The sequence below is a fragment of the Arachis hypogaea genome, chromosome 4 (assembly GCF_003086295.3).
Source record: "Arachis hypogaea cultivar Tifrunner chromosome 4, arahy.Tifrunner.gnm2.J5K5, whole genome shotgun sequence".
NCBI classification, from domain to species: domain Eukaryota; kingdom Viridiplantae; phylum Streptophyta; class Magnoliopsida; order Fabales; family Fabaceae; genus Arachis; species Arachis hypogaea.
The window spans coordinates 126,982,192-127,007,034 of record NC_092039.1 but is presented as its reverse complement, the minus strand read 5'-3'; the positions used below and the strand labels follow the sequence as shown (position 1 = coordinate 127,007,034).

Genomic DNA, 24,843 nt, shown 5'->3' with positions numbered 1-24,843 from the left:
CTTTTCTTGCTACAGTGGCTCTCCGGAGCAAGGTACGGTACATCCATCTGGCATGTGAGGCAAGATCCCCACCATAGAAGAAGTCCTCTGTGCCGGAAAGCAGTTGGGTATCAATGAAAGTCTCGGCATCAAAGTTCTTCTCCATCACTGTGAGAACTCCCTCAAGACTAGAAGATGGCTTCCTTTTTCTTGGGTTGTCAAGGACAACCACCTCTGGCCCTTCAGTCTCTGCCTCCACCTCTGGTTGGGGACCTGAAACAGCGCTGGTCCCCGCCACCTCCCCCTGGGTAGTTGAAACTGAACCTCAGGCTCGACGGCATCCTAGGGAGGCACCTTGTTGGCAGGGGTGGCAGAGTCGTCATTGCTGCCATCAGCAAGGAAGGTGTTGAATAGAGCGTCAAGACCAACTTGTTCGCCAACCATTGATACTGCAAGAACAAACAACAGCTCGTTAGTCGGCAAGACAGCTAATCAAGTATACAAATAATAAGCACGAACAAAGGACTAAGCGACCACACACCTATATAACCCCTACCCATGTCCCGATCACCCATAAGGAGGTGGGGGTTAACATGGTTTTTGCCAAAGACGGCCAGCAAGACATCGGCAATCCTCTTGTTCTCTGGTGACAACCCTTTGTATGTCACTTTTGTGAAGGCGTTCGCCCCCGCCCCGAAACTCCAATAGGTCAGGATGTGACGTTCCCCCTCCAAGGTCAGCCAGAAGGGGTGCCAACCTTCGGCAGGGAGAACTTTAAAGTACTTGTCTTTGAAGCCGTGATAAGAATTAATCCTCGAATAAGCTGAAGATCCTCCGACCGTGGGCCGCCCGGAAAGACATAAAGCCCTTTTTAGCCCTCCCCTCTTTGGAAGGGTTTGTCAAAGTAAAAAGAAACAGAAACACCTCGACGGAGGCCGGCAACTCCAAATATTCACAAACCATCTCGAAACAGCGGATGGAGGCCCAACTGTTCGGATGCAACTGAGACAGCGCCACGTCACATCGGTTGAGCAGCGCCATTTGAAAAGGGTAGAAGGGGATGCAAACCCCCAGGTGGGTGAACATCGCTTTGTAAAACCAAATCCAATCGGGAACCCAGGGAGACTGAAGGTTCAGTTGGAATATCCGTTCCTGGGCATGGGGAACAAAAACTTCGTAGTTACTCTCTTCATCTCCTCCCTCGCAGAGGCACTCGGCTTGTCGGAACTCCGTAAGTTCCTCCACAGACATTTGGTTGGGAGTTTCCTTTACGTCTGAGGTCACCCAGGCGTAGCGATCGTAGGGCGCCGGTCTCACGACTCTGATGACGGGAGCTGGGTCATACTTACAGTGGGGGCACCACTCAAAATCAGTCTAAGAGGTCGGAAAACCGGCACTAATACCAGAATCTACAATCTACCTATTCGCAGTTAAACTGAAGCTTATCTACTGGCAAAATGAGGCCTAAACTACCAGGAACCTAGATGGTAACCCCCCTAAAACTCTAGCTAATAACAACCTCAAAACACATGCACAGACCTAAACACTACTCAACGCATAAGAAGCGGAAGCAATGGCAAACATCTAATCTGTAAATAGTAAAGACAAAAAGGCTCCACAGAAGAAAAATCTACTTACCAGGAAAATAATTAGCAAGGAAGAAGCACGAAGGTAGGAAGGAGGACGATCGCAGGCCAATGCAAGCAGAATTCAGAAACGCGAGAGAGAGTAGAAAATGCGGTGCAAAGATAGTGTGGAAGCAATGAAAAGAAATGGGAAAGAAAGGAAGGAATAGAACGAAAGAATAACCACCTTGGAGAAGCGCGAAAGTCAGGGGCAAAAGAGACCTTTCTCCCCTGCTTTCAAATCAACAATAAATGCGCTTAATGGCGGGCGCAAGGAACGAGGCGACAGGCAGCGCTTTTCTGAAGCGACGAAGCCCGCACGCACGTAAAAGGCACGTCCTGACCACGAGCGCCCGATAAAGCGACGACATGAGAAAGAGAGCAGAACGCGCCAACAACGACACTCACGGCCATAGTTGGTGCGTTGGGGGCACTGTTACGGCCCGGCCCAACTGGCATGATTAGCCGATTCGACCCACGAACAACACGACCTACTCGGGCATAACCCGTCCGGCCAGCGACCCGGACACTTGCTCCCCTGCTGCCAACCATATGACAGCTGGGAGAGGAAGCTTCCTGGAAGGAGACCTCTCCCGTGGGGCCCGCCTCTCTGACAGGGTATATATGGAGAGGGTCCTACCCTTTCTCCAAGGTACGTCACTACTCACTACCCTTAACGCCACCGGCATCTTTCTGACTTGAGCGTTGGAGTGTCATTGTAGGTGACGCCCCCACCTCATATCACACACAGCTCGGGAGGTCGTTTCTTTGCTCGTCTCAGTCACCAGATCCAGGCCGATTCCCACCTCTTTAGCCGAAGAACCCCTCCGACCCATCCGAAACCCGTACAACAGTACAAAAGTATATTTATTAATATGAAAAAAATGTTACATTCAAGTTTTTTTGTCAATAAAATTGAATCAATTTTTTTTAATTTAACAAAAATCAGTTAACTAATATTATTTTAAATCTTATTATTTAATTTAGTTAATTACAGAAAGACTTGGATTCCTCTAATATAAAATTTGGGACCAACAAATTGTCATCATCCATAATTTTATATTATACCATTGTTCATCATCACATTTCTATACTATACCATTATTTAAACCATTTAAGAAATTAGTGGGGAGAAGTTGCTTGGCACATTAATAAATAATAATGATCGAAATCATATTTTAGTCATCCAAAAAAACACACCAGTGAAGCAGTGTGGATATCAATGATGAAATAGTTGGTGGATTGATTCGTGAACTTGCTTGGTGACTTTGGAATATATTATTCGCTACTTGCAATACTTTGATGAATGATTGATACATATATTTGTTATAAAAAGACCTTGGTCATGACAATTGCTTTCACCAGCAAATTTATTATACCAACTACTATATTATTAAACTCTTGATATTAGACTTAACCAATCTTAACTTGTCCTTTAGCATCGCAAGTCATGTGTCCAGCATGATGCTCACTCATATATAGACAACGATTCTTATGATTAAAGAACAGAGAAGTGTAATAAAGGTGGAGCTATCAGCTATGGCCATGGTCCCCTCCAAATTTGTAATTTTTCTCTTTCAATTCAAGTAATGGAACCCAACCAAAGGGAGCAAACGTAAGTTTCACCTGCCGCAACTTTCTTAGGCAGTGCAGGCTTTTTAGGATTTCTTCTGCTTTTGTTGCTTCATGGTCTTGGTATGCAGTTACATATAAACCGAGTGTTCTCAACTTGGGAAAGTAAGCATTGCCTAATAAGCTCCCTAGTTTTGATTGGCAGACACATAACATAGTGTTTGGAGATTCTGCATTTTATCTTTTACTTCTTGTTCATCTATTAACAGTTTCACCAGAAATTCACAATGAAGATGTCTTAGTTGCTTTAACCCCCCAATTCTTAGGTCCTTCGAACTAGTGTACAGTACATGTAATGTTTCCAAATTGTGAAAGTCACATAATCCATCGAATTCAACTTCCATTTTCAAGTACCGGAGGGGTGTCAAACTCTTCAAATACTCAGCACTTGTTGAAGAACTAACCCGAGCCCATTTCGAAAAATATAGCACATTAACTCGGAGATTTCCTGGAATATGGTGTAACCATCCCCGTGCATCTTCATAAAAGAATAGCGAATGAGTGGATTCTTTATTGCACGTCTCTAATGAACAGGTATAGGATCCTACTGTGCTAGGAAAGGACAATAATCTACGAGCATTGTTAGTGTTGTTATCATGGTTGTTGCTGTCTGATCTGATATGCACAGTTCCGGAAAAGAGATCATGGATCTGACATGTTTTCACGCCTTTCCCATCACTGCTTCTCCTTGCTACTTGTACCAAATTACGATCCACCATCTCCCTCAAGTATTGCTCAATTAATATTAAGAATCATGTGCATATATATTGCTATTTCATGTGTAGTATAGTTAATATCTTAGGCATGATACAAGGTTTAAACCTGTAATCTTCAGATCACAAGTCACCAATGATTATGACATTGTCACATTGAAAGCATTAAAAGAATTAATTCCATCAAAGAAATATTGGTGACCATTTAGTTAGCTGTATTATGTGCCTATATATGCAATATTATTAAGCTCAAAGATAAAAATATCCGCTGGATGCTATGGCCCAGCTGTTGTTGGGGCATACCTCGTTTCAATGGGAGGTTACTATGACTTGAGGGGGAATATACTATAGTTTATAATGGTCCTAGCTTTTGATCTGTAATTCTGTATTAGCTTTTGGTTATGATTTTCAATTTTTCTTTTATACATCTTACAGCAGGAGATGTTGCTGGTATTTTATACTTCTCTAGGATTTGGTAACTTGTTATTTCCATATGAATGTTACATTTATGTACACAACTATTATTCACTAGGTGTAAATAACTATATATTATATTTTCATATATAGAATATATAGCTGTTATAAGGAATACAATTAGCCTACATATAACTCTAAAATCACTATAACATAATATAGAAACCAATGAAAATTAATAAAAAGTTTGTTCTTAATACTTACTTACACATTTATCTATATATATTATTTGAAAGAAACAGGAACGTATATCTTGCCATTCATATCAGAATTTGATATTTGTTTCGGCAGAAAAACCTACCCTTGCATCTGCAAAATTTAAATTTAAGGTGGAAGAATTTAGTTAGAAAAATTCCTATACATTCCTATTTCCTAGAGTGTACTAGAAAGCATCCACAACTACTTAGTTTTATCTTTTAATATGATCAAGTATTATAAATGAAAACAAGAATTTATAATCTAATTATATTTATATTACAATCCCGTTTGCTTCAGAAACTTGTGTTGAGTACAAAATATAAAAAATAAAAAATAAAAAATAACATGAATATGCCTTAAGATACTTATTAGCAAACACCACAAAGAGATTCTTCATTCTTCTTCTTGTGTCTGTTTCTCCTTCACCTTCTGCTAATAAATGCACTTTGATAATACTGCCAAGGTGTTTCAATTTCTGAATCTCCCCAGCTTTTGCATAGATGCACTTTGATAGATATATGATGGAGTGATGCTGAATCTTAGCCATGATAAAGGGTTTAACGTTATACACTAATAATATGAACTCATCTCATATTTATTTATAACATAAAGGAAACTGCATGTGATTCAAACCCTCAATATGTTCAATGTAAAAGAGAATCATAATACAAATGTACCCAAGGAATTAGAATACCAAAACAAGAACGAAGAAGTGTCATTCAAAAGAAAAACAACTAACGATTTTATTCAGAAAAGGAAAGAAAGAAAAAAAAGGAAAACAATGCAATATTAGAGGATCACACTCCATTACAATACAATGAGACTAAAGGAGCACATTTAATAATATCTATTATGGAGGAGAGTTCTATATGGAAGAGAGTTCTGCCCAAATTGATTATACATACTGTTCATACCCTGACCCAACACTAAAGATTGACCCTCATTCGGATTTAACCACGACTTGCTCCAAGGAAGTCGGAGGTAAGGATTAGCTGACAGATACCCCTTATTCAAATAAGTAACTGCCCCTAAAATCTCTCAACCTACTTTCAGCAGCCATATTCCAACTTCCCTAAGATAAAGGAACAGTTATCTATCTTAAAAGGTAGAACTACTCCAACGGTGGTTATTAGTTCACCACTATAAATACACTGACACCCCTCAAGTATCTCTAAATTCCAATACTCTCTAAACTTGCTTAAACCCCTTGTTGACTTAGGCATCGAAGTGTCTTTGCAGGTACCACCCCCATTCGTTCACTCATACAAGTCGGATCGGAACTCCCAGACGCGAACCAGATCATAAGCTTTCTCTATCTGACGATTGGGCCAACCCAACGAGTCTAACCCATTAATGTCCGGTTAGCCACCGTAACAATTACATACATACATGTTAGAATGATTCAACTTATTAGCAAAAGCATTAAAAAGAAGTTGCATGAAAAGGTAACTAGCTAGATAGCATAAATCATGTATATGCTCCTGTTCTCATGAGTCTCAGTAAAAGAAACATATACCTGCTTTTGGGAAAGAAGCAATGATGACGACGTGAACATTAATGCCTCACAGAAATCAATTAATCAATATCAATCAATCAATCATCATCATCTTCATCATCATCGGTATCATCATCATCATCATCATCATTATCGGTATCATCATCACTTTCTTATTCTTGTTCATGTTCTGAAAACTCCAAGTTTTTACAACCCAAGAACGCCGTTGCTCAACATGTTCTGAAAACTCCAAGTTGCAACCCGAGGAACGCATTTGTTCAGGAAGGTACTCCAACTTCAAGCCAGGGCACTCATGGAAGACTGCACGTTGCAGGCAAGGCATTGCACCTCCTTCTAATGTAAGACCTTTGACCTGCACCTTTTTCATGATAAACACTTGAAGCCGCGGAAAGCTCCTCTCAGTACCACAATTAAGGATTCCTTCCATACATTGTACTTCATATAATTTCAAAATTTGAAGGGTGGGGATTTGTCCCAAAGCATTCATGGCTTTGGTGCTAAAACCCACATACCATGACAAGGTAATCTTGGTAAGATTTGACGGAAATACATTTTTATCTAATGGAACATATTTAGAGGTCATATGCTCAAGTTTTAATTCACGTAGATTGCTCAAGCGGCGTAAGCAACTTAACTTTCTTTCTGCTGAATGTAAACCCAGTGTTCTCAAGTTGGGAAAGTAGCCATTGTCGAGTAAGAACTCTAGTCGTGAATCGAGATGCACATAACATAGGGTTTGGAGATTCTGCATTTTTTCTTTTACCCCTTCTTCATCAACTAATAAGTGCACTGCATATCTACTGCGGAGATGTCTTAGTTGCTTTAACCCCTCAATATTTATGTCCTCTGCAGAATGTTCTAGTATATGTAATATGTGCATACGATGAAGCGGATAGAACCGGTATGGGTCAGGAAATTCCACTCTCAAGATCCTGAGGCTTTTCAACCCCTTCAAAAACCCAGCATTCTTTCCACTAATTATATCCATCTTCGATCCTTTAAAATATAGCACAATAACTCGGTAGCCTTTTGGAATATGATGTGACCACCCCTCTGCATCTCCATACACGAACAAGGAACAAGTGCGTGATTGACTACATGTTACCAAACATGCATAGGATCCTATATCCTTGGGAAAGGATAACCTACGAGCATTATTATTATTGTTATCAGGGTTCTTACTCTCTGATATGCACAGTTCCCGGATGAGGTCGTGGATCTGACATGTTTTCACGCCTTTGTCATCACTCCTTCTCTGAGACACTTGTACCAAGTTACGATCCACTAGCTCCTTCAAGTGTTGCTCACCAATATCTTCAAGTTCTGCGGGTGTTGCTTTTGATCTTCCACTTTGGATTGGCTCTTCTATGAGGCCCTCTGTTATCCATAGACGGATTAAGTCTCGCGCACAAATCTGATCATCTTCGGGAAAAACTCCAAGATATAGGAAGCATGGCTTGATGTTCTCAGGCAGATCATCGTAGCTAAGCATCAATCTCTCCTTCATCTTCTTACATTCCTTGTCTTCAACAATACGCAAATGAGGGAGTAGTTTCTTGATTCTTTTCCATTCATCCCCTGATCTCTTCGTTTTTGCTACAAACCCAGCTGTGATTTTGATAGCCAGTGGTAAACCGCTGCAAGTGTTGGCAATTGATCTACCAATTCGTTCTAGCTTGGGAGGACATTTTTCTCTGCAAAACACTTCATTGCAAAACAGTTTCCAACTTTCTTCTTTATCCATGAAGGAAAGCTTGTGGTGAGGTTTCTTTGATCTTAAAAAGTAGGCCACCTGATCATTCCGAGTTGTTATTAGTATCATGCCACCATCGTTGTTTTCTGGGAAACAACCCTTTAGAGTGGCCCATGCTTTAGTGTCCCAAATATCATCAAGGACTATCAAGTACTTTTTCCCTGTCAAACATTTCCTCACCTTCTGCATTAACTCCTCTTCACTACTTGAATCTTCATGTTTAGAGGTGGATGACTTCAGACAGTTGAGAAGACTTTTAAAAACCTCCTTCTCTCTGCAATCCTTGGAAATAGTTGCCCATGCACGGCAAGCGAATAGCTTCTTGACCTCATCGCTATTGTAGATCTTTCGAGCAAGTGTAGTCTTCCCTATCCCACCCATGCCAACAATGGAAACAATGTTCCCATCACGGGAATCTTCTTCCATGAGTTGCTTAATCACATCATTGAAATCTTTCTTCAATCCCACTACATATTCTCCCTTCACAACATGATTACTGCTTTTGTTGCCTTCGAATTCATCACATTCACGAATGCAATATGTCTTAGTCTCAACACCATCTATCACAGGATAATTATCCAAGAGATCTTTGTCCTCTGTTGTTATGATGATCCTACTACCAGGACCAAACAGATCACCACTTCTTGCCAGCAACTCTAAATGCATTTTACTATCAACGTCATTTAGAACCAAAAGCACTCTTTTATGGCGCAACCTCCGCTTGATTTCCGAGGATCCGGTAGATGTGCAATCCACAGTGCTTACCTTTACACCCATATCAGAAAGAATCGCCTTTTGGAGATTTTTCAGGCCATCAGCGCTTTCCTCTAAAGTTTTACTCACACCGAGAAGAAAACTTGCCTCTTTGAACTCATGTTTGATCTTATAGTATAGCTCCAAAGTGAATGTTGTTTTGTCTATTTCAGCATCTTCTTCGTAAATACCCACCATACGAAGAGTATTACGAGATTTAAGGTCCAAAAGTGATTCCACTTCTTCAAATTGAGAATAAAATCTATTCAATAGTTGCTTGATCTCTCGATTTTTTGCCAAGACTTGTTCAGCAATCTTGTCAATGACCTCAGTTTCATACCTACAATACAACAACTTAATATTAATCTATGGATATGCAATGTTAAGCAATTCACTATGGACTTAATAAAAGACACAGGTTAAAAAATTAGATAATTTTATAACAAAATTGTTAGGTGTCAAGTCTTGTGAATAATCAAGTTTAATTATGTTGTTTACAAATAAAAATCTATTCGCGTGCTACTTCTTTCTTTTTTAATAATCATCGCTGCGTCTTCTTCCTACGCTCCTTTTTTCTTTCTCAATACGTTTTTGTTGTCGTCATTGCAGCTACAGTTATCATTATCTTCGCTATTACTACTGTTGTCTTTTTCTGTTGTTATTGTTGTCATTTAATTTCTTTTTTTTTTATCCGCTCTTATTATTATTATCATAGTCCTTTTTCTTGATAAATATTTAGAAAATTAGAACACATCAATTTTAATATATAACACATCAATTTTAGTACACAGCACATAAATTTTTTAAGGACCACATGTCTAAAACATTGATATCTAACCAATGAATATATACAATACATAAATTTTAGTTTACAACACAAAATTCTTATTGCATAGCATAAAAATTGTTAAAATATTACATATTCACTAAAATATTAATTTATCCAATTAATAAAATATATTCACAATAAAAATTTATACTATATGCAAAAATTTATATATTATATACAAAAATATGTATGTTATGGGTAAAAAATTATGTGTTATATTTATATGCAAAATTTTGTATGTTATATTTCAAAAATTTGTATGTTTTTTAACAAAAATTTATGTGCTATATATAAAAAAATAAAATAAAATAAATATGCATACATATATTTTTGGATTTTATTGATTGAATTTAATTACAAAAATACTTATACACATAACATCAATCCTTTTATGATAAAAAAAAACAACTAACCATATGATTAACTAAAATTTGATTTCTAGAATAAGCCCGTTAGAGAACCAAGAAAGAATGAGCCATTTTCAACTAATAATCAAATTATTGGGTCACAACCACTTGCTTACTATTTTTTTTATTTGTTTTCACTTTCTTCTTTTTAATACCACGATTTTATATTTTTATCCTTTATTAGGAGCCACGGCCGGCAATCATGTCCAATTGGCAAGTTCTTATCTATTCTAAATTCTAAAGTAATTTTTATTTTATTTCACTTTAAATATTTTTTTATTAGAATTTTGGGTGTTTTAAGTATTTTTAGTTTATTTTTGTTATTTTTTAATTATTAACTAATTTTAAATTAATCAATTAAATTAATGTTTTCGGTAACTTTTTATTCCTAAAATAAAATAATAAAAATATTAAATTATTAAATTAAAAAAAATTAGAATAAAAAAAATCTAGTTAATAATATATATTTTTTTATATTTTTAAATATTAATAATTAACTTATAATAAAAAATAAAAAACTATAATGACATTCTAAGTTCTAATTAACCTCCCTCGTAAAAGAACTCACCCTTTATTCTTAACAATGTGTTGTCCGCATAGCCCGCAAATTGTAGATAGAGCCGACTCCCACGCTGCCACAGTATCTTTGCCGTATCTCTCTTCATGTTTTCTCATGGCTTCCTTAGATTTGACGCTATTCTGATATCTAACTTCTGAAGGCTCCACGTGGTAAAAAACTGGAAAAACGGCGCGATTTCTTCCATTGTTGGAGTACTTGAGTATCTCCACTAGCTCCACGAGGCACCACGAGGAAGACACATAGTTTGAACTCATCATAACAATGAACATCCTTGATCCTTTAATGGCTTCCACAAGAGTAGATTTAATTGGGTCACTTAGTTTCAGACCCGGACAATCTCTAAACACTTTGAGGTTTCCGTTTTCGGCGAGTTTACGGTAGAGAGAATCTGAGGATATGTATCTTGTGTCTTCGCCTCTAAAGCTCAGAAAAACATCGTACATGCCTTCTGATAAGGATGATGACGACGACGACGAGGACAAAGCTGCTCCATTGTCGGCCATGATGTGGTGTTATAATTAAGTGGAGATCGTATGTGTCTGCAAGCAAGTCAACTACTAGTGTGGATATATATGAAGGAAGCAGGAGATGTCCAATTAAGAAAAAATAATAATAATAACAATAAATAAATAAATAATAGTAATAACATAATGCATTTAATTTTGATACAATGACATGTAAATATAACACGGCCTATTATATTTTAAATATAACCATCATTGGTTTAAAGAAAACTCCATATGAGTTTCGGAAAGGAACCTCACCTAATCTTAAGTATTTCCATAATTTTAGTTATAAATGTTTTGTGTTTAATAATAAAAAAAATTTAGAAAGTTTGATCCAAAATCTTATAAAAAAATGTTTGTTGGATACTCCACCATTAGCAAAGCATTTAGGGTTTACCTCAAAGAATATAGAACAATTGAGGAATCCACACATGTATCTTTTTGTGATTCTAATTCTATTCTAAGTGCTGTGTTAGATGATGACGCAGGTAGTGAAACTAATGTGAATCAACAAGCCAATCAAGAAAATTTCAAGTCTGTCCCAACTGTTGAATCTGTCTGTCCTGAAACGTCTCGTCAGAATGAATGAGACATTTCTGTTTTGTCTCCTGAACAAAGCAGAGAATCCAGAACAGAACTGTCTATTGAAATTTCTTAAGGCAGAAACTTTTTTCAAAGGCCACGTGAATGAAAATTTTTGAAGGGTTACCCTCATGAATTCATCATTGGTGATCCTTCACAAGGCAACCACTAGATCCTCAAGCAAGAAGCAAATGGAACTAAGCACTGTTGTCTTCTTGTCCCAATTAGAACCTCTCAATATGAAGCAAGCTCTTGAAGACCCTTCATGGGTTAAAGTCATGGAGGAAGAGCTAGCACAATTTGAAAAGAATGAGGTTTGGACTCTTGTACCAAATCCGAATGGTAAAAGGTAACCGATACAAAATGAATTTTTAAAAATAAATTGGGTAAGGATGGAAGTGTTGTTCGTAACAAGGCTAGACTAGTGGCCCAAGGTTACAATCAAGAGGAAGGTATTGATTTTGATGAGTCATTTGTTCCGATAGCAAGAATGGAAGCAATTAGGTTGCTTCTTGCCTATGCTGCCCACAAGGGCTTTAAAATGTTTCAAATGGATGTCAAATGTGCTTTTGTTAATGGTTTTATAGATAAGGAAGTATTTGTGGCTCAACCCCCCGGTTTTGAAAGCAAAGAGTTTTCAAATCATGTTTTTAAACTCTTAAAGGTTCTTTATGGCCTTAGACAAGTTCCAAGAGCTTGGTATGAAAGGCTTAGTGCCTTCTTGTTAGAAAACAATTTTCAAAGGGTACCACCGATACTACTTTGTTTATAAAAGAGTCTAATGATGATATCTTGCTTGTTCAAGTTTATGTGGATGATATTGTGTTTGGTTCGTTCAATGAAGCCTTGTGTGAAGAGTTTGGAAAACTTATGACTAGTGAGTTTGAAATGAGTTTAATGGGAGAATTAACCTTCTTTCTTGGTCTTCAAATTAAACAAACTCCTAGCAGTATTTTTATTCACCAAGGTAAATATGCCAAAGAGTTAATAAAAAATTTGGTCTTGAAAATTCCAAACCAATGAGAACTCCTATGCATCCAAACACAAAACTTGACAAAGATGAAAATGGAAAAGATGTAGATGAAACAAAGTATAGATGAATGATAGGATCTCTCATGTATCTTACATCCTCTAGATTGGATATTGTTCAAAATGAGGGTGTGTGCTCAAGGTTTCAATCTCACCCAAAAGAATCCCATCTTTCAGTCGTTAAAAGAATCATTAGATATATTAAAAGCACTTGTGATCTTGGCTTGTGGTATCCTAAATCTAATGAATTTTGTGCAGTGGAGTTTCGTGATGCAGATTATGCGGGAGATCAAGTGAATAGAAGAAGCACTTCCAAAATGTGTTGCTTCCTTGGAAACTCACTAAACATGTGGTCAAGCAAGAAGCAAGCTACTGTTGTCCTATCAACGGCTGAAGCTGAATATATATATGCCGCTGCATGTTGCTCACAATTAATTTGGTTAAAAACTCAATCGGAAGATTACAAATTGAAAATCAATAGTATACTTCTGTTTTGTGATAACATGAGTACAATAAATATTTCAAAAAATCATGTACTACACTCTAGAACCAAGCACATTGAGGTTTGATATCACTTTATTAGGGAACATGTGCAAAAGGGTACTATTGATATCCAATTTATAAAATCTGAAGAGTAACTTGCTGACATTTTCACTAAACCACTGTGTGAAGATAGATTTTGTTCATTAAGGAACAGTTTGGGGATGATGGATTTAAGTTTTATTGAAAAAATGTGAATTTTATGCCTCTGTTTGTTTTTATCTCGTAGGCAGCAGAGAGACAAATCTAGGCACATGATGAACAAGTCATTACACAGGGGGAGACTAAAATATGATATCTTGGACTCAAGTCCGTTCAACCACCTTTGTGCCCATTCCATGATACTGGCTCATTATTTTTTTGGAATCACGTTTTTAATAAATTATTTTTTAAATAATTTATTTTTGAAAGGATTTCACATCATATCTTTTAAAAGGAAGTTTTTGTCAAATCAAATCTTTTTCCCATATCTCCTCCCACCTTTCAAGAAAAGGTCTTTTTAATTATTCTTTTTAATTTTTAATTTCTTGTTAAAACTGTTTTTATTAAATGCTAATTGCTTTAAATGAGTTTTCATCCACTAAGCATTTATGATGATGTAACTTCTCTCCACTTTCTACTCTCTTCGGCCCTCTCTTCAGATTCTCCCTCTCCATTCCATTCTCTTCATCATGAGAAAGAAACTTGCCACTCGCCGAAGCACTCGAACCCCCACAACCCAAAATCCTCCATCATCTAAAGGTCCACAATCCCATATACACATACACATTCATTCTCATTCGACCTCTTCACCCTCTTCTCACTCTACGGACTCCATGGCAAGAAAAGGAATCCATGTAAGGACTTTAACAGGGCAGGAAGCAGCATCATCAAAGAGAAGTTCAAAGGGAAAGGAGCAAGTACCCGAAGAAGAAGGAGACACATCACCTCCATCTCCACGTCCGTCGTCACCACCACCATGACGTTCTACCCCTCATCCCTCAAGTCGGTCTCAACATTCAAAGAAGCCTATCCTTCATGACACCAGAGAACCTTCCAACCTTGATTCATTTGACTTCAAAAATAAATATGGTAAAAGCCACTCTCACTTTGATCCTTTCCGCTTTATATCTTGTGCAGCTTTTGAGTTTCACTCCCAAGTGTTGGTAAATCGTCATCTCTATGCCTCTTATGTGGTTAATCTTGAAAATCTTTTTGAAAAAGGAATTAATTTCATTGCATATTTTGATGATTTGAAATGGTCTCCTATTTTCAAAGTTCAAAAACTAGTTTACCCAAACTTGGTACGTGAATTCTATGCTAACATGATGTTTCATGATGGTGCACTGCATTCATATGTCAAAAAGGTCATCTCACTTTGAATCGTGATACTGTAAGTGCTGCTCTAGGGTATCAAGATGAAAGGGCCAGGGCATACATGTCTGGTAAATGGGATAACCATACTGGTGTTTTCCTTCAAGTTGCTTTGACTCCGGTGTGTGAAAATTTTTCTGCTCTTGATGGCACAAATCTAACCCATAAGGCTCTCGGTCCTGTGCGAGCCTTACTACACCGAATCATCACTCATATTTTGATGCCTCAAAGTGGCTCTTACCAGAAGGTTACTATTTGTGACAACCTTGTGCTGTTTGCAATTCTAAACTCTGCTTCTATTTCATTTGCCTATCTGATGATTAGACATATGTGGGACTGTGTCCGCAGTGAAAAGAAATCCAATTTGCCATATGGTATGTTTTTGACATGTATCTTTAAGTATTTTAATGTGGATCTCAACAATGAGCCAGTTGAGAACATGGTCACTGTAATCAAAGGCGGAGGAGTTCCCAATTCTGCTAAAGAAAAAAAGACTAAGAGTTCCAAGGCATCAGTATTCACTGAAAGTGAAGATGAAAGCAAGGTTTTGAAAATCGGACCGGTCATCAAACCGTTTTAGTTACTGGTTCACTGGTTTATTGGTTCAACCGGTCTAACCGGTGGTTCAACCGAAAAAACCGTTTTAGAATAGAATACGCGTTATCATTATATTATAAACTAACAACATTCTAATAAATCATTAGAAAATAAACTATAAAACTCAAGCCATAAGTCATTTAGATATTTAATTGTATGTACCGTAAGAAATCGAGAAAAAGTTTATACTTTATACACATACCAAATCATGTGTTTATCATATTCACAAAAATGTCTGATTCAACCAAACAAATATCTCAAAAATGAACACAAAATGAATCATAATGAAACTGAATAAATGCCCTCTCCCTTAATAACTACCTCAGAAAGTGGCTGATTCCAACAATAAAAAAAAACATGCATAAATATAATGCTCTCGAGTGTTGTTATCACTTGAAACACTTGAAAAGTACCAAATGTATATGTATTACTTAGAAAAACATGCATTATCCAGTAAATTATAACAATGTTTCACTAGCCTTAATTCTATGAAGTTTCTCATGAACTAGATGTTTAGCACATAAAGTAAGATAAGAAATGTGACTACAAGTGCAGAAACAGAATATAACAAGAGGCGGGGTAGATCTTCATAGCTAGGACAGATAATTTCAAAGGCATATAATATATAGGACACACAGTATGAAGACGAATGGGTTTGTCTCCTCTTAGGGCAGCCTTTGGCAAGTTGCACTTTAGAGCATAAAGTACATCATCTAAAAGATAGAAGAACTACTGACATAACTACCTTAAAATAAGTAATTTTGCAGTTGCAATCTTCCCTCTAAATTGTAGGAGCAGCTCCACCATTCCAGCATCAGATACAAGGCATGCCAAGTGAAGCACACTTCATCCAGCAACAAACATTATAAAACAAGCATAAAGTAACCACACTAAACCTGAAATCAATAAAGATAAACAAAAATAAAAAAAATTTCAATAATGATTTGATTTCTAATTTTTGCAACAGACCATGAGCAAATATGAACAAAAAAATTAGGAGCCATCTGCAACTGGTGAACCAGTAAAACACTATCAGAGCCATTGAGCAATTAGAAAACACTAAAACAGAATAAAAGAGTAAGTATTAGGTGTTCTGGTTGATACAAATGATATAACAGAGTAAGTTTATTTTAATACACGATTTAACAGAGTAACAGAGCAATCAGAAGTTCAAAACCATATACAAATTTGCAAATTTGTAAATTTTCAACCATCAGCAACCAGCAAATTCAAGAGTACAAGACAGATCTATCAACAACAGGAAATTACAATTTACAAAACATTCAGAACCAAACTTCAAACCAAGACCGAAGAAGAAGAATTGAAGAAAAATGGAACAAAAATTGAAGAAGAATACCGAAGAAGAAGACCGAAGAACAACAATTTCGGAACTTCAAACCAAGAAGACCGAGCCCTCAGTGAAGATGAAGAGGAGAAGCCACTAACCTGGGTTCCATGTCGAGAAGCCAGTGAAGATGAAGAGGACATGCCGAGCAACTGGGTTCTGGACACGGGGAAGAGGAAGAAGCAGCGGCGCTGAGGACCTGGGGACGGCGGCGGCGTTGACAACCTGGGACCGGCGGCGGCGAAGAAGGGCTAGGGTTCCCTTTGCTTCAGAGTTCAGAGTTCTCCAATCCAGGGTGTGACTGAGTGACGAATGAATTGGGGGAATAAGGGTTGGTTCACACTTCACGCCTTCACGGATCTGTTTCGTTTTTTTTTTTTACAAATAGAAAACGGCGTCGCTTTATTTGAACCGGTCGATTACCGGTCCGGTCCAACCGACCGGTTCTCTGCCGGTTCAACGATTTTTGTACGGTTTTTTTTCTAACGGTTTTGGATAATGGACCGGACCGTTTATAGTGCTGGTTCCCGGTTAAACCGGTTTGACCGGCCGGTCCGGTCCGGTTTTCAGAACATTGGATGAAAGTCTTCCTCCGGATTCTTCTGACAAGTCTCGGTTCTCAGAAACAATAAAAGATGTCCTTACAGAGTTCTCTAATATGTCCAGCATAATGGTCAGGTCCTATAAAGAGGCGCGAAAGCTCATCTATTTTGCAGGTTCCTTCCTTGATGAAAAAAGGAGAAGCAATGGGTTGGATGATTTGAAATTAAGATTAGGGTTGCTGGCTGATTCTCTAATTTTAATTATTATTTGTGCTATGTTTTATTGGCCTTGCTCTGATCCATCATTTTTGCTCTGTTTTGAAGGCCGGCTAGTTGCTTTGTTTGCTATGTATTCTGAATGTACTTTGTCCTACTCTGTTTCATAAATTTGCTAGTGCAACTTTTTTCTAAGAGCAGCATGTTATTAGAAGAATAACAACTTGAGCCTTGATTATGTTTATAAAAATATATTTGCTCAAAAATCAAGCTCTTAATTGATAAATATGGTTTTGCATCTTAAAGTTCCATGTTTTAAAAATATAATTTTTTTTTGGAACTGCTTAAGCATGTTTACAGGTACTGCTTCCATAGGATATATGCACACCTTACGGGAGAGCAATTTGATCAATTGAAAGGGGGAGGATTCGGCCAAATTTTTAAGGGAGTTTTCTAATCCTAATCCTTTTCAATTCATTCTTAATAATGTTTGTCATCAAGGGGGAGATTGTTGAGTTTGAAAAACTTGAATTATTATGATGATCAAATATTATTAATATATTAATTAGAAAATTATTTAAAGGGATAGCAAAGCTAATTGGGCCAAGAAATAAGTACACAGCCCAAAACAATTTTCTTCTTAGACCAACAAATCCTTGGTCCAAATTGAAGGAAGAAAGAAAGACCCCAAGCAAGCCTCGGTTACCTACTAGATTGTGGAATGGAATTCAAAATTCAAATGAATTAATTGCTTGCATAGGTAACCAAAACATAAAATTAAATTGAGTTAATTTTACATTGAATTCCTTGTATCTTCTCTCTCCTCTCTCTCTTATTTTCGATTGTCATTCAATCAAAAGAAGAATAAAGAAAACAAGTTATCAGAGAAAAAGTTAACAGTGGCCTATGGAAGAAGAAAATGCTAGAATGAAGAAAGCCAGTAGAAAAGGAAGATTTGAAGCAAAGTATGGCTAAATTTTTGCCATTGAAGGCAAGATTTCAAAAAGAGCTTCAAGATCTTCCATGCCAAGAAGCGTGAAAAATCTGTCTTGGTCAGAGAAGAAGATCTCAGTGGCTAAAGCTCATTTTCATTTTTGTTATTCCAAGATAGAAGGTAGCTACTGGAGCTACAGAAGAGGAAGAAGCAAATATGAAAAGCGTGAAGCTGTCAAGGGTCAGAGGTTCATCAAGGGTCAGAGTTCTTTCTTGGAGTCAAAGTCAAGATCAAGGGCTCAGAATAAAGGAACTTGATGAGAAAGGTTGAGAGAGGTACATGCATGTTGGTTTGCTTTCGGTTTTTCCTCTCTCTTCTCTCTGTCTGAACCGCTGCTACTCTGGGTTGGAGAAGAAGTTGCTTGGTTGAACCAGTTTCAACCTTAGAAGCTTCCCCTTCTATAATAAGGATGAACGGCCAAGGGTTGAGACAAGGAGAGAAAGCACAAAGTTCTCATAGCTACCATAAGCTAACAGAGTTCTTCTCCTTCAATGGGTTTCATTCTATTTTCTTTTTCTTAGTGTTGTCTGTCTAAGTCTCATGGTAAAAGGCAAACATGGTAAGGTTTGTAAGAAAAAGCCAGTGAGAAGAAAAAGGTAATGGTCAATACTAGAAAAAAAGTCATAGATGTCTCAGAGTTTCTTTGTATATCTGTATGTTGTGTTTCATGATTTTGTGGGGATTTCCATACAAGTTGGGTTAGTACTTTGTGGTTGAAAGTTTGGTAGGACTCCAAGTCAAGTTCAGATTTGGAGATAGAATCTGGATTTGTCCTAGATAGGGTTGGATAGATTCTAGGAAAAAATTGGTGTATGTAATCTGATGATTATAGTAAAATTTCATCACTGTTGTGATGGAGACTGGATGTAGGCTGCATTACACTTAGTAGCTGAACCAGGATACTTCTGGGTGTGATTCTCTCTTTCTCTTCTACTCCTGTTCTGTTTTTATTGTGTTGGGGACAAAATTGAAAAATATCTCCTAATCGGTTACGAGACAAAAAGAAAATGTCTCTTGACTTGTTATGAGACAAAAAGCAGAAATATCTCCTGAAGTTCCTTTAAAAATCAGAAAGTAATATTCGACATAAAGGGGCTAAGATTCAACCCCCATTCTCTTAGCTACTGATTAATTACCATCAATAAAGAAGTTTGAATATTTGATATTTATAATTAATTATCATTGTGTTTGAGTATAATTTTGTCACTGTTATTAAACTAGTGAATTTATTTTAACTAAGAGTTTACTAATTATACAACTGTCTCTTAGCTTGTAGGGCTATAAATGCTCTACTTACTGAGTTGCAAAAACTTATTCTGTTCTTTCATTTTTTTTAGATATGGGCATTGATCCTAATCCAACTTCATTAGTTCCGCTCTAATTTTGTTTGTGTTGGTGAGCCCTTTACTGTTTAAGGGCTTGATGTTTTGTGTAAATGGTTTTAAAGCTCTATAGACTTGTTAAACTGCTCTATGTGACACAGACAGGATCCGACATTAGTTACTGAATATGTTGTTTATAAATATTCTAGTTGATAAAACTAATAGATTATGCTTTGCTGTAATATTAAAGTCGAATTTTATGTAAATATGATGATTATGTTTTAAATATGAGACTGAAAATGTGTTGCTTTTTAGCATAATTGGAAGTTCTATTTTTTTCTATTTTCTGTAATATCAATTTCTAAAGCTTGCTTTGGAAAATTTTCCTAAGCGTCACAGCCAGATTGGATCATGACGTTTAAATTAATTTGTAAAGAGAGATGTGAAAATCAAACCATTTTAGTAGCATTTTTTTATAATTAAAATATAACAATGATGTTAAAAACTTATTTTGTAACCCACTTTTTTTAAAATTTTTAAAAAGTGCAAATTCTGCAACAATTTATGATCAAAATTGATACAATATTTAATAATAATAAGCTGATAACAATAAGTTCATTTTTTTGGAGGCAGTGAAATTAAATTAGGTAATAACAATCCCTCTAAGTTAAAATTTAATTAATTTTGATTAGAGATTTAAACTATTTATCCCTGTCCATTAACAATTTCACACCCAATTAACTTCTCTGGTCTAGGCTCTTTAAAAGTACCACGTGTTCCTTTCAGATTGGACATTTGTCCTTAACAATCTTAGCGATTGTTTTGGTCTAGCCACCTCAGAAGTCAGTCAAGTCACCTACTCTCCATTTCTGTTTCTATTGCTTTTGTATCTTTCGCTGATTTTTATTTTTGCAATTAAATCCTTCCAAAGACTGTTACTATGGCAGGTTCCTCATCATCAGATCAAGGTGTATCACATTTCAAGTATGATGTTTTTCTGAGCTTTAGAGGCTACACAAGACTCAGATTCACAGACGCACTCTATCATGCTTTGATCAACAACGGAATCGACACCTTCAGAGATAACGACAAGCTGAGAATAGGCAAGGAGCTGGAAGGTGCTCTTCTAGAAGCAATTGAAAGTTCAAGGATGTCAATTCTTATACCGTGTGATGAGTATCCAACCTCCAAGTGGTGCCTTGATGAACTCGTCAAGATCATGGAATGTTCGGAGAATGGTAGGAAGCGACCGGTGTTACCAGTGTACTACTATGTGGAAAGATCAGATGTGCAGTACCAGCTCAACGAATATGCAAAAGCCATGACTGCTCATGAAGAAAAAGGCAGATACAATCACAAGTTGGAAGCATGGAGGTCAGCCTTGTCTGAAGTAGGCAAGATTTATGGTCAACGCTGTGATCAGAATACGTGAGTAGCTACTTTATTTACGATTCATTTGAATATTAGTATTTTATATATTTCTATAAAAGAAGATCAGACAAGTTAAAATGCAAAGAAAATGTGTATGTTCTTTGCAGACCATTTGGTATGGCTATTAACAAGATTGTCGAAGAGGTCATAAAAAGACTTCCTCCTTTGCCTCTGTATATTCACCGTCCACTTGGATGTGATTCTGAACTTGAAGAGGCAAAATCACTTCTACAGATTGGTTCATCTCATGCTTGCCGTTTGATGCTGGGAATTCATGGAGATGGTGACCTAAGTCAATTTGTTGCGGAGTTGTATAACAAGATTAGGTGTGACTTTGCATCTGCAAGTTTTCTTTCCGGTATCAGTAAGAAAACAAATGCAAGTGGCGGTGGCCTAGAAGATCTACAAAAAACGCTTCTTTCTGAGATGAAAGAGAAGGTAAAGAATAAGATCGGAAGCACATTCAGTGGATCTTTTGAAATAAAACGAAGACTAGGCAAAAAAGGAGTTCTTCTGATTTTGGATGATGTTGATAATATACAACAACTGAAATCACTAGCTGGAGAAATCGATTGGTTTGGTCCTGGCAGTAGGATCATCATAACAACAAGATATGAAGATGTGCTAGATGAGCATGCTGGTGTTGATATTAAGAAATATCGCTTCGATGAAGGTGAATTCGAAGGCAACGGAGGAAGCTCTACTATGATGGAAGAAAATGTAGTGGGATTGGAGGAAGACTTCAATGTAATAATTAATCAACTCAAAGAAGAAGATTCTGCTAGGAATGTTGTTTCCATTGTTGGCATGGGTGGGTTGGGCAAGACTACCCTTGCCCGAAAGGTCTACAATAGCGATGAGGCCAGAGAGCTATTTCCTTGCCGCGCATGGGCAACCGTTTCCAAAGAGTGCATGCCAACGGAAGTTTTCAAAGAACTTCTCAAGTGTTTGAAGGTACCCGAAGCTGACTATGAAAATGCAGGTGAAGAGAAGTTGAAAGATATGGTGAGAAAACGTTTGAATGGGAAAAAGTATTTGGTAGTGCTTGACGATGTATGGGAAGCAAACGTATGGGACAAGCTAAAGGGTCCTTTACCGGATAACAACAATGGCAGCATGATACTAGTAACTACTCGTAATGATCAAATGGCGAATTATACAAGGTCAAAGGAGCCTCACCACCAACTACACTTGTTGGATGAAGATCAAAGTTGGGAAATGTTTCGCAATAAGGTGTTTGGCAGAGAAGAGTGTCCTCCTCCTTTAGAGCTTATTGGAAGATCAATTGCTTTCGAAAGCTGCAAAGGTTTACCATTGGCTATCAAAACCATAGCCGGGATTGTCGCGAAGAAGGAGAGATCAGAGGATGCATGGGAAGAAATCAAGAACCTGCTCCCTTACTGGTCTGTTGCTGAAGACAAGGAAGGTGAAGAGATGATGAAGATATTGAAGTATAGCTACGATGATCTGTCTGAGAAAATGAAGCCATGCTTCCTATATCTTGGTGTGTTTCTTGAAGATGCAGAGATTCTGGTGAGAGACTTAATCCAACTTTGGATGTCAGAAGACTTCATAAAGCCAATCCAAACTGGAAGAAGATTGATAGAACCTGAAGATATTGGTGAGCAATACTTGAAGGAGCTGGTGGATCGTAACTTGGTACAGGTTGTGAAGAGGAGGAGTGATGGCAAAGGCGTGAAAGCATGTCAGATCCACGACCTCATCCGCGATCTGTGCATATTGGTGAGTAACGACAACCCTGATAACAGTAACAATGCTCGCACGTTTACCTTTTCCAGGAGCGAAGGATCCTATGCATGTTCGGTAACATGTAATCATTCAAGCACTTGTTCCTTGTTCGTTTATGGAGATGTCGACGGGTGGTCACATCATATTCCAGAAGGTTGCCCAGTTAATGTGCTATATTTGAATGGATTCGATGGGTTACCAAATGAAAAGAATGCTGAGGACTTGGAGAGGTTGAAAAGCCTCAAGTTCTTGAAAATGGATTGTCTTGTTCTACATCGGTTATTTAAGCTTCAGAGTTTACAAACAATACAAGTAAATTGCATTTGGAAGCCAAAGAAAATAAGTGTTGATGAGGGGTTAAAGCAAATGAGACATTTTCGTTGCCCCGGGCTCGGTGGTGAGCAGTTGTTGTTAGATGAAAGGGTAAAAGAGAGAATGCAGAATTTCCAAACCCTGTGTTATGTTTATGCAGATTCACAATTAGGGCTCCTACTCAACAATGGCTACTTTCCCAACTTGAGAACACTGGGTTTACTGATAAGTGAAGACGAATGTCAATTAGTAGACGAAAACTTGAGGAGCCTGCTCCGCCTAAGCGAGCTACGTAAACTGAAACTTGTTTTTCTTAACGTCTTTGAAAGAGTTCCATTAGGTAAAATTAGATTTCCGTCAAATCTTACCAAGATTGTCTTGGCTTGTAAGGATTTCAATGACCAAGACATGAATGCTTTGGGACGGATTCGAAGCCTTCAAATTTTAAAATTACATCAAATAATATGTGAGCAATATGTCCTTAATTGTGGTGGGGCTGGGAGCTTTCCGCAGCTTCAAGTGTTAATCATGATAGGTGTGAGTGTCTCAAGTGTTACATTAGAAGCTGGTGCGATGTCTAGACTTCGAAGTGCTGTCTTTCGTCAGTGCTTAGGCTTGACGTTGCAGTCCCTTCCTGAACGAATGCTTTCCCTTGAATTTGACTTGCATTTTATTGAACCTGATTCTGATGATGATGATGAGAGACGACGACGACTACGATGATATGATAATGATGGATTGATTGATTGATTGAGGCATTGAAAGTCAATGTCACTGCTTCTGTCCCAAAAGCAGGTATATATTTACTCATAAGCACAGGCATATATATGATTTATGCCACATGATTACCCTTTTCATGCAACTTGTTTTTTATGCTTTTGCTAATAAGGTGAATCATTCATTTTATTTGTGCAGAACTCTCCTCCATAATACATATCATTACATGTGGTCCTGCAGCCCCATTGTATTGTAATGGAGTGTGATTGCACTGTTTTTCTTTTCTCTCTTTTATTTGAATATAGTGCTTGTTTTTATTTTGAGTGACACTTTTTTGTACTATTTTGGTAATTCCTCAAACACATTCGCTTTTACGTTGTGCATGTTCTGTTGAAGGTTTGAATGACATGTAATTTCTTTCATGTTAAACATAAATGAGATGAATTCATATTGTTAGTGTATAGCGTTAAATCCTTGATCATGGCTAAGATTCCAAATCACTCCATCATATGTCTACTTTCATATATATCAGTTTTTCTTGACCCCAAGAAACATTGCTCTGTATTAGGACAATGACAGATATCATTTACTGAATGTGAGTCATTACACTAAATTTCAAACTTTGTAATTTCAATTTGTCAAAACCGATCAAATCAAAAGTATTAAACCACTAAATTTCAAAGCACTGCAAATACTTACGAACTAAATTTCAAAGCTTGATACACAATCGTATTTCTTATTTCCTATATAAAGAGCTGAACATAAGCTCAGACTCGATTAAATTCCAGTACAACATAGACTTATTTGCCACAGCCATAAACCATCTAAAAATAACTCCGATCTATTGGATTAAATCATATTTTACCTTATATCAAATTATCTAAACTAACAAATGACATTCAAAATTTTGGGATGGGCTGAATTAGGAGTTACTTGATTTTTATTTAGTAAATCAATTGAATTTGGAAAATATCAAGAAGTTGCTCCACCTAAGATACCTCAGGGTACGCCTTAGCTTTACCACAAACTTGTTACCTACACTTGACAAGTTAGAAACATTGAGTATTCTGGATAAGAAAAAAGATGAATTATGACTTGAGAATTAAGAACAATTTCCTTTGTTAAACCTCCTACCGAATCAAGATTTAC

The 24,843-nt window shown here is 37.1% G+C and overlaps 2 protein-coding genes and 1 long non-coding RNA gene across 4 annotated transcripts; 1 reads left to right on the top strand and 2 right to left on the bottom strand.

The window, feature by feature from the left end:
• Positions 1-4,830: 4,830 nt before the first annotated feature.
• Positions 4,831-11,038, bottom strand: LOC112744819 (disease resistance protein RPP13-like). 2 transcript variants are annotated; one of them, XM_072234056.1, is made up of 3 exons: positions 10,448-11,038; positions 6,138-8,983; positions 4,831-5,159 (listed from the first exon to the last, which is right to left on the bottom strand). In XM_072234056.1, exons 1-2 carry the CDS (start codon positions 10,960-10,962, stop codon positions 6,211-6,213), a joined length of 3,288 nt encoding a protein of 1,095 aa, XP_072090157.1. In that variant the 5' UTR covers positions 10,963-11,038; the 3' UTR covers positions 4,831-5,159; positions 6,138-6,210. The 2 variants fall into 2 exon arrangements, with proteins under 2 accessions (XP_072090157.1, XP_072090158.1); XM_072234057.1 differs by having other exon boundaries at positions 4,831-5,153.
• Positions 11,039-15,476: 4,438 nt separating this feature from the next.
• Positions 15,477-16,782, bottom strand: LOC140184002 (uncharacterized). Its single transcript, XR_011880650.1, has 2 exons — positions 16,513-16,782; positions 15,477-15,962 (listed from the first exon to the last, which is right to left on the bottom strand). It is a non-coding gene; the product is annotated as an uncharacterized lncRNA (long non-coding RNA).
• A 3,492-nt stretch (positions 16,783-20,274) lies between these two features.
• LOC112744818 (toMV susceptible protein tm-2-like) lies at positions 20,275-24,165 on the top strand. Its single transcript, XM_072234055.1, has 3 exons — positions 20,275-20,913; positions 21,024-23,772; positions 23,893-24,165. Exons 1-2 carry the CDS (start codon positions 20,426-20,428, stop codon positions 23,698-23,700), a joined length of 3,165 nt encoding a protein of 1,054 aa, XP_072090156.1. The 5' UTR covers positions 20,275-20,425; the 3' UTR covers positions 23,701-23,772; positions 23,893-24,165.
• The last annotated feature ends 678 nt before the right edge of the window (positions 24,166-24,843 follow it).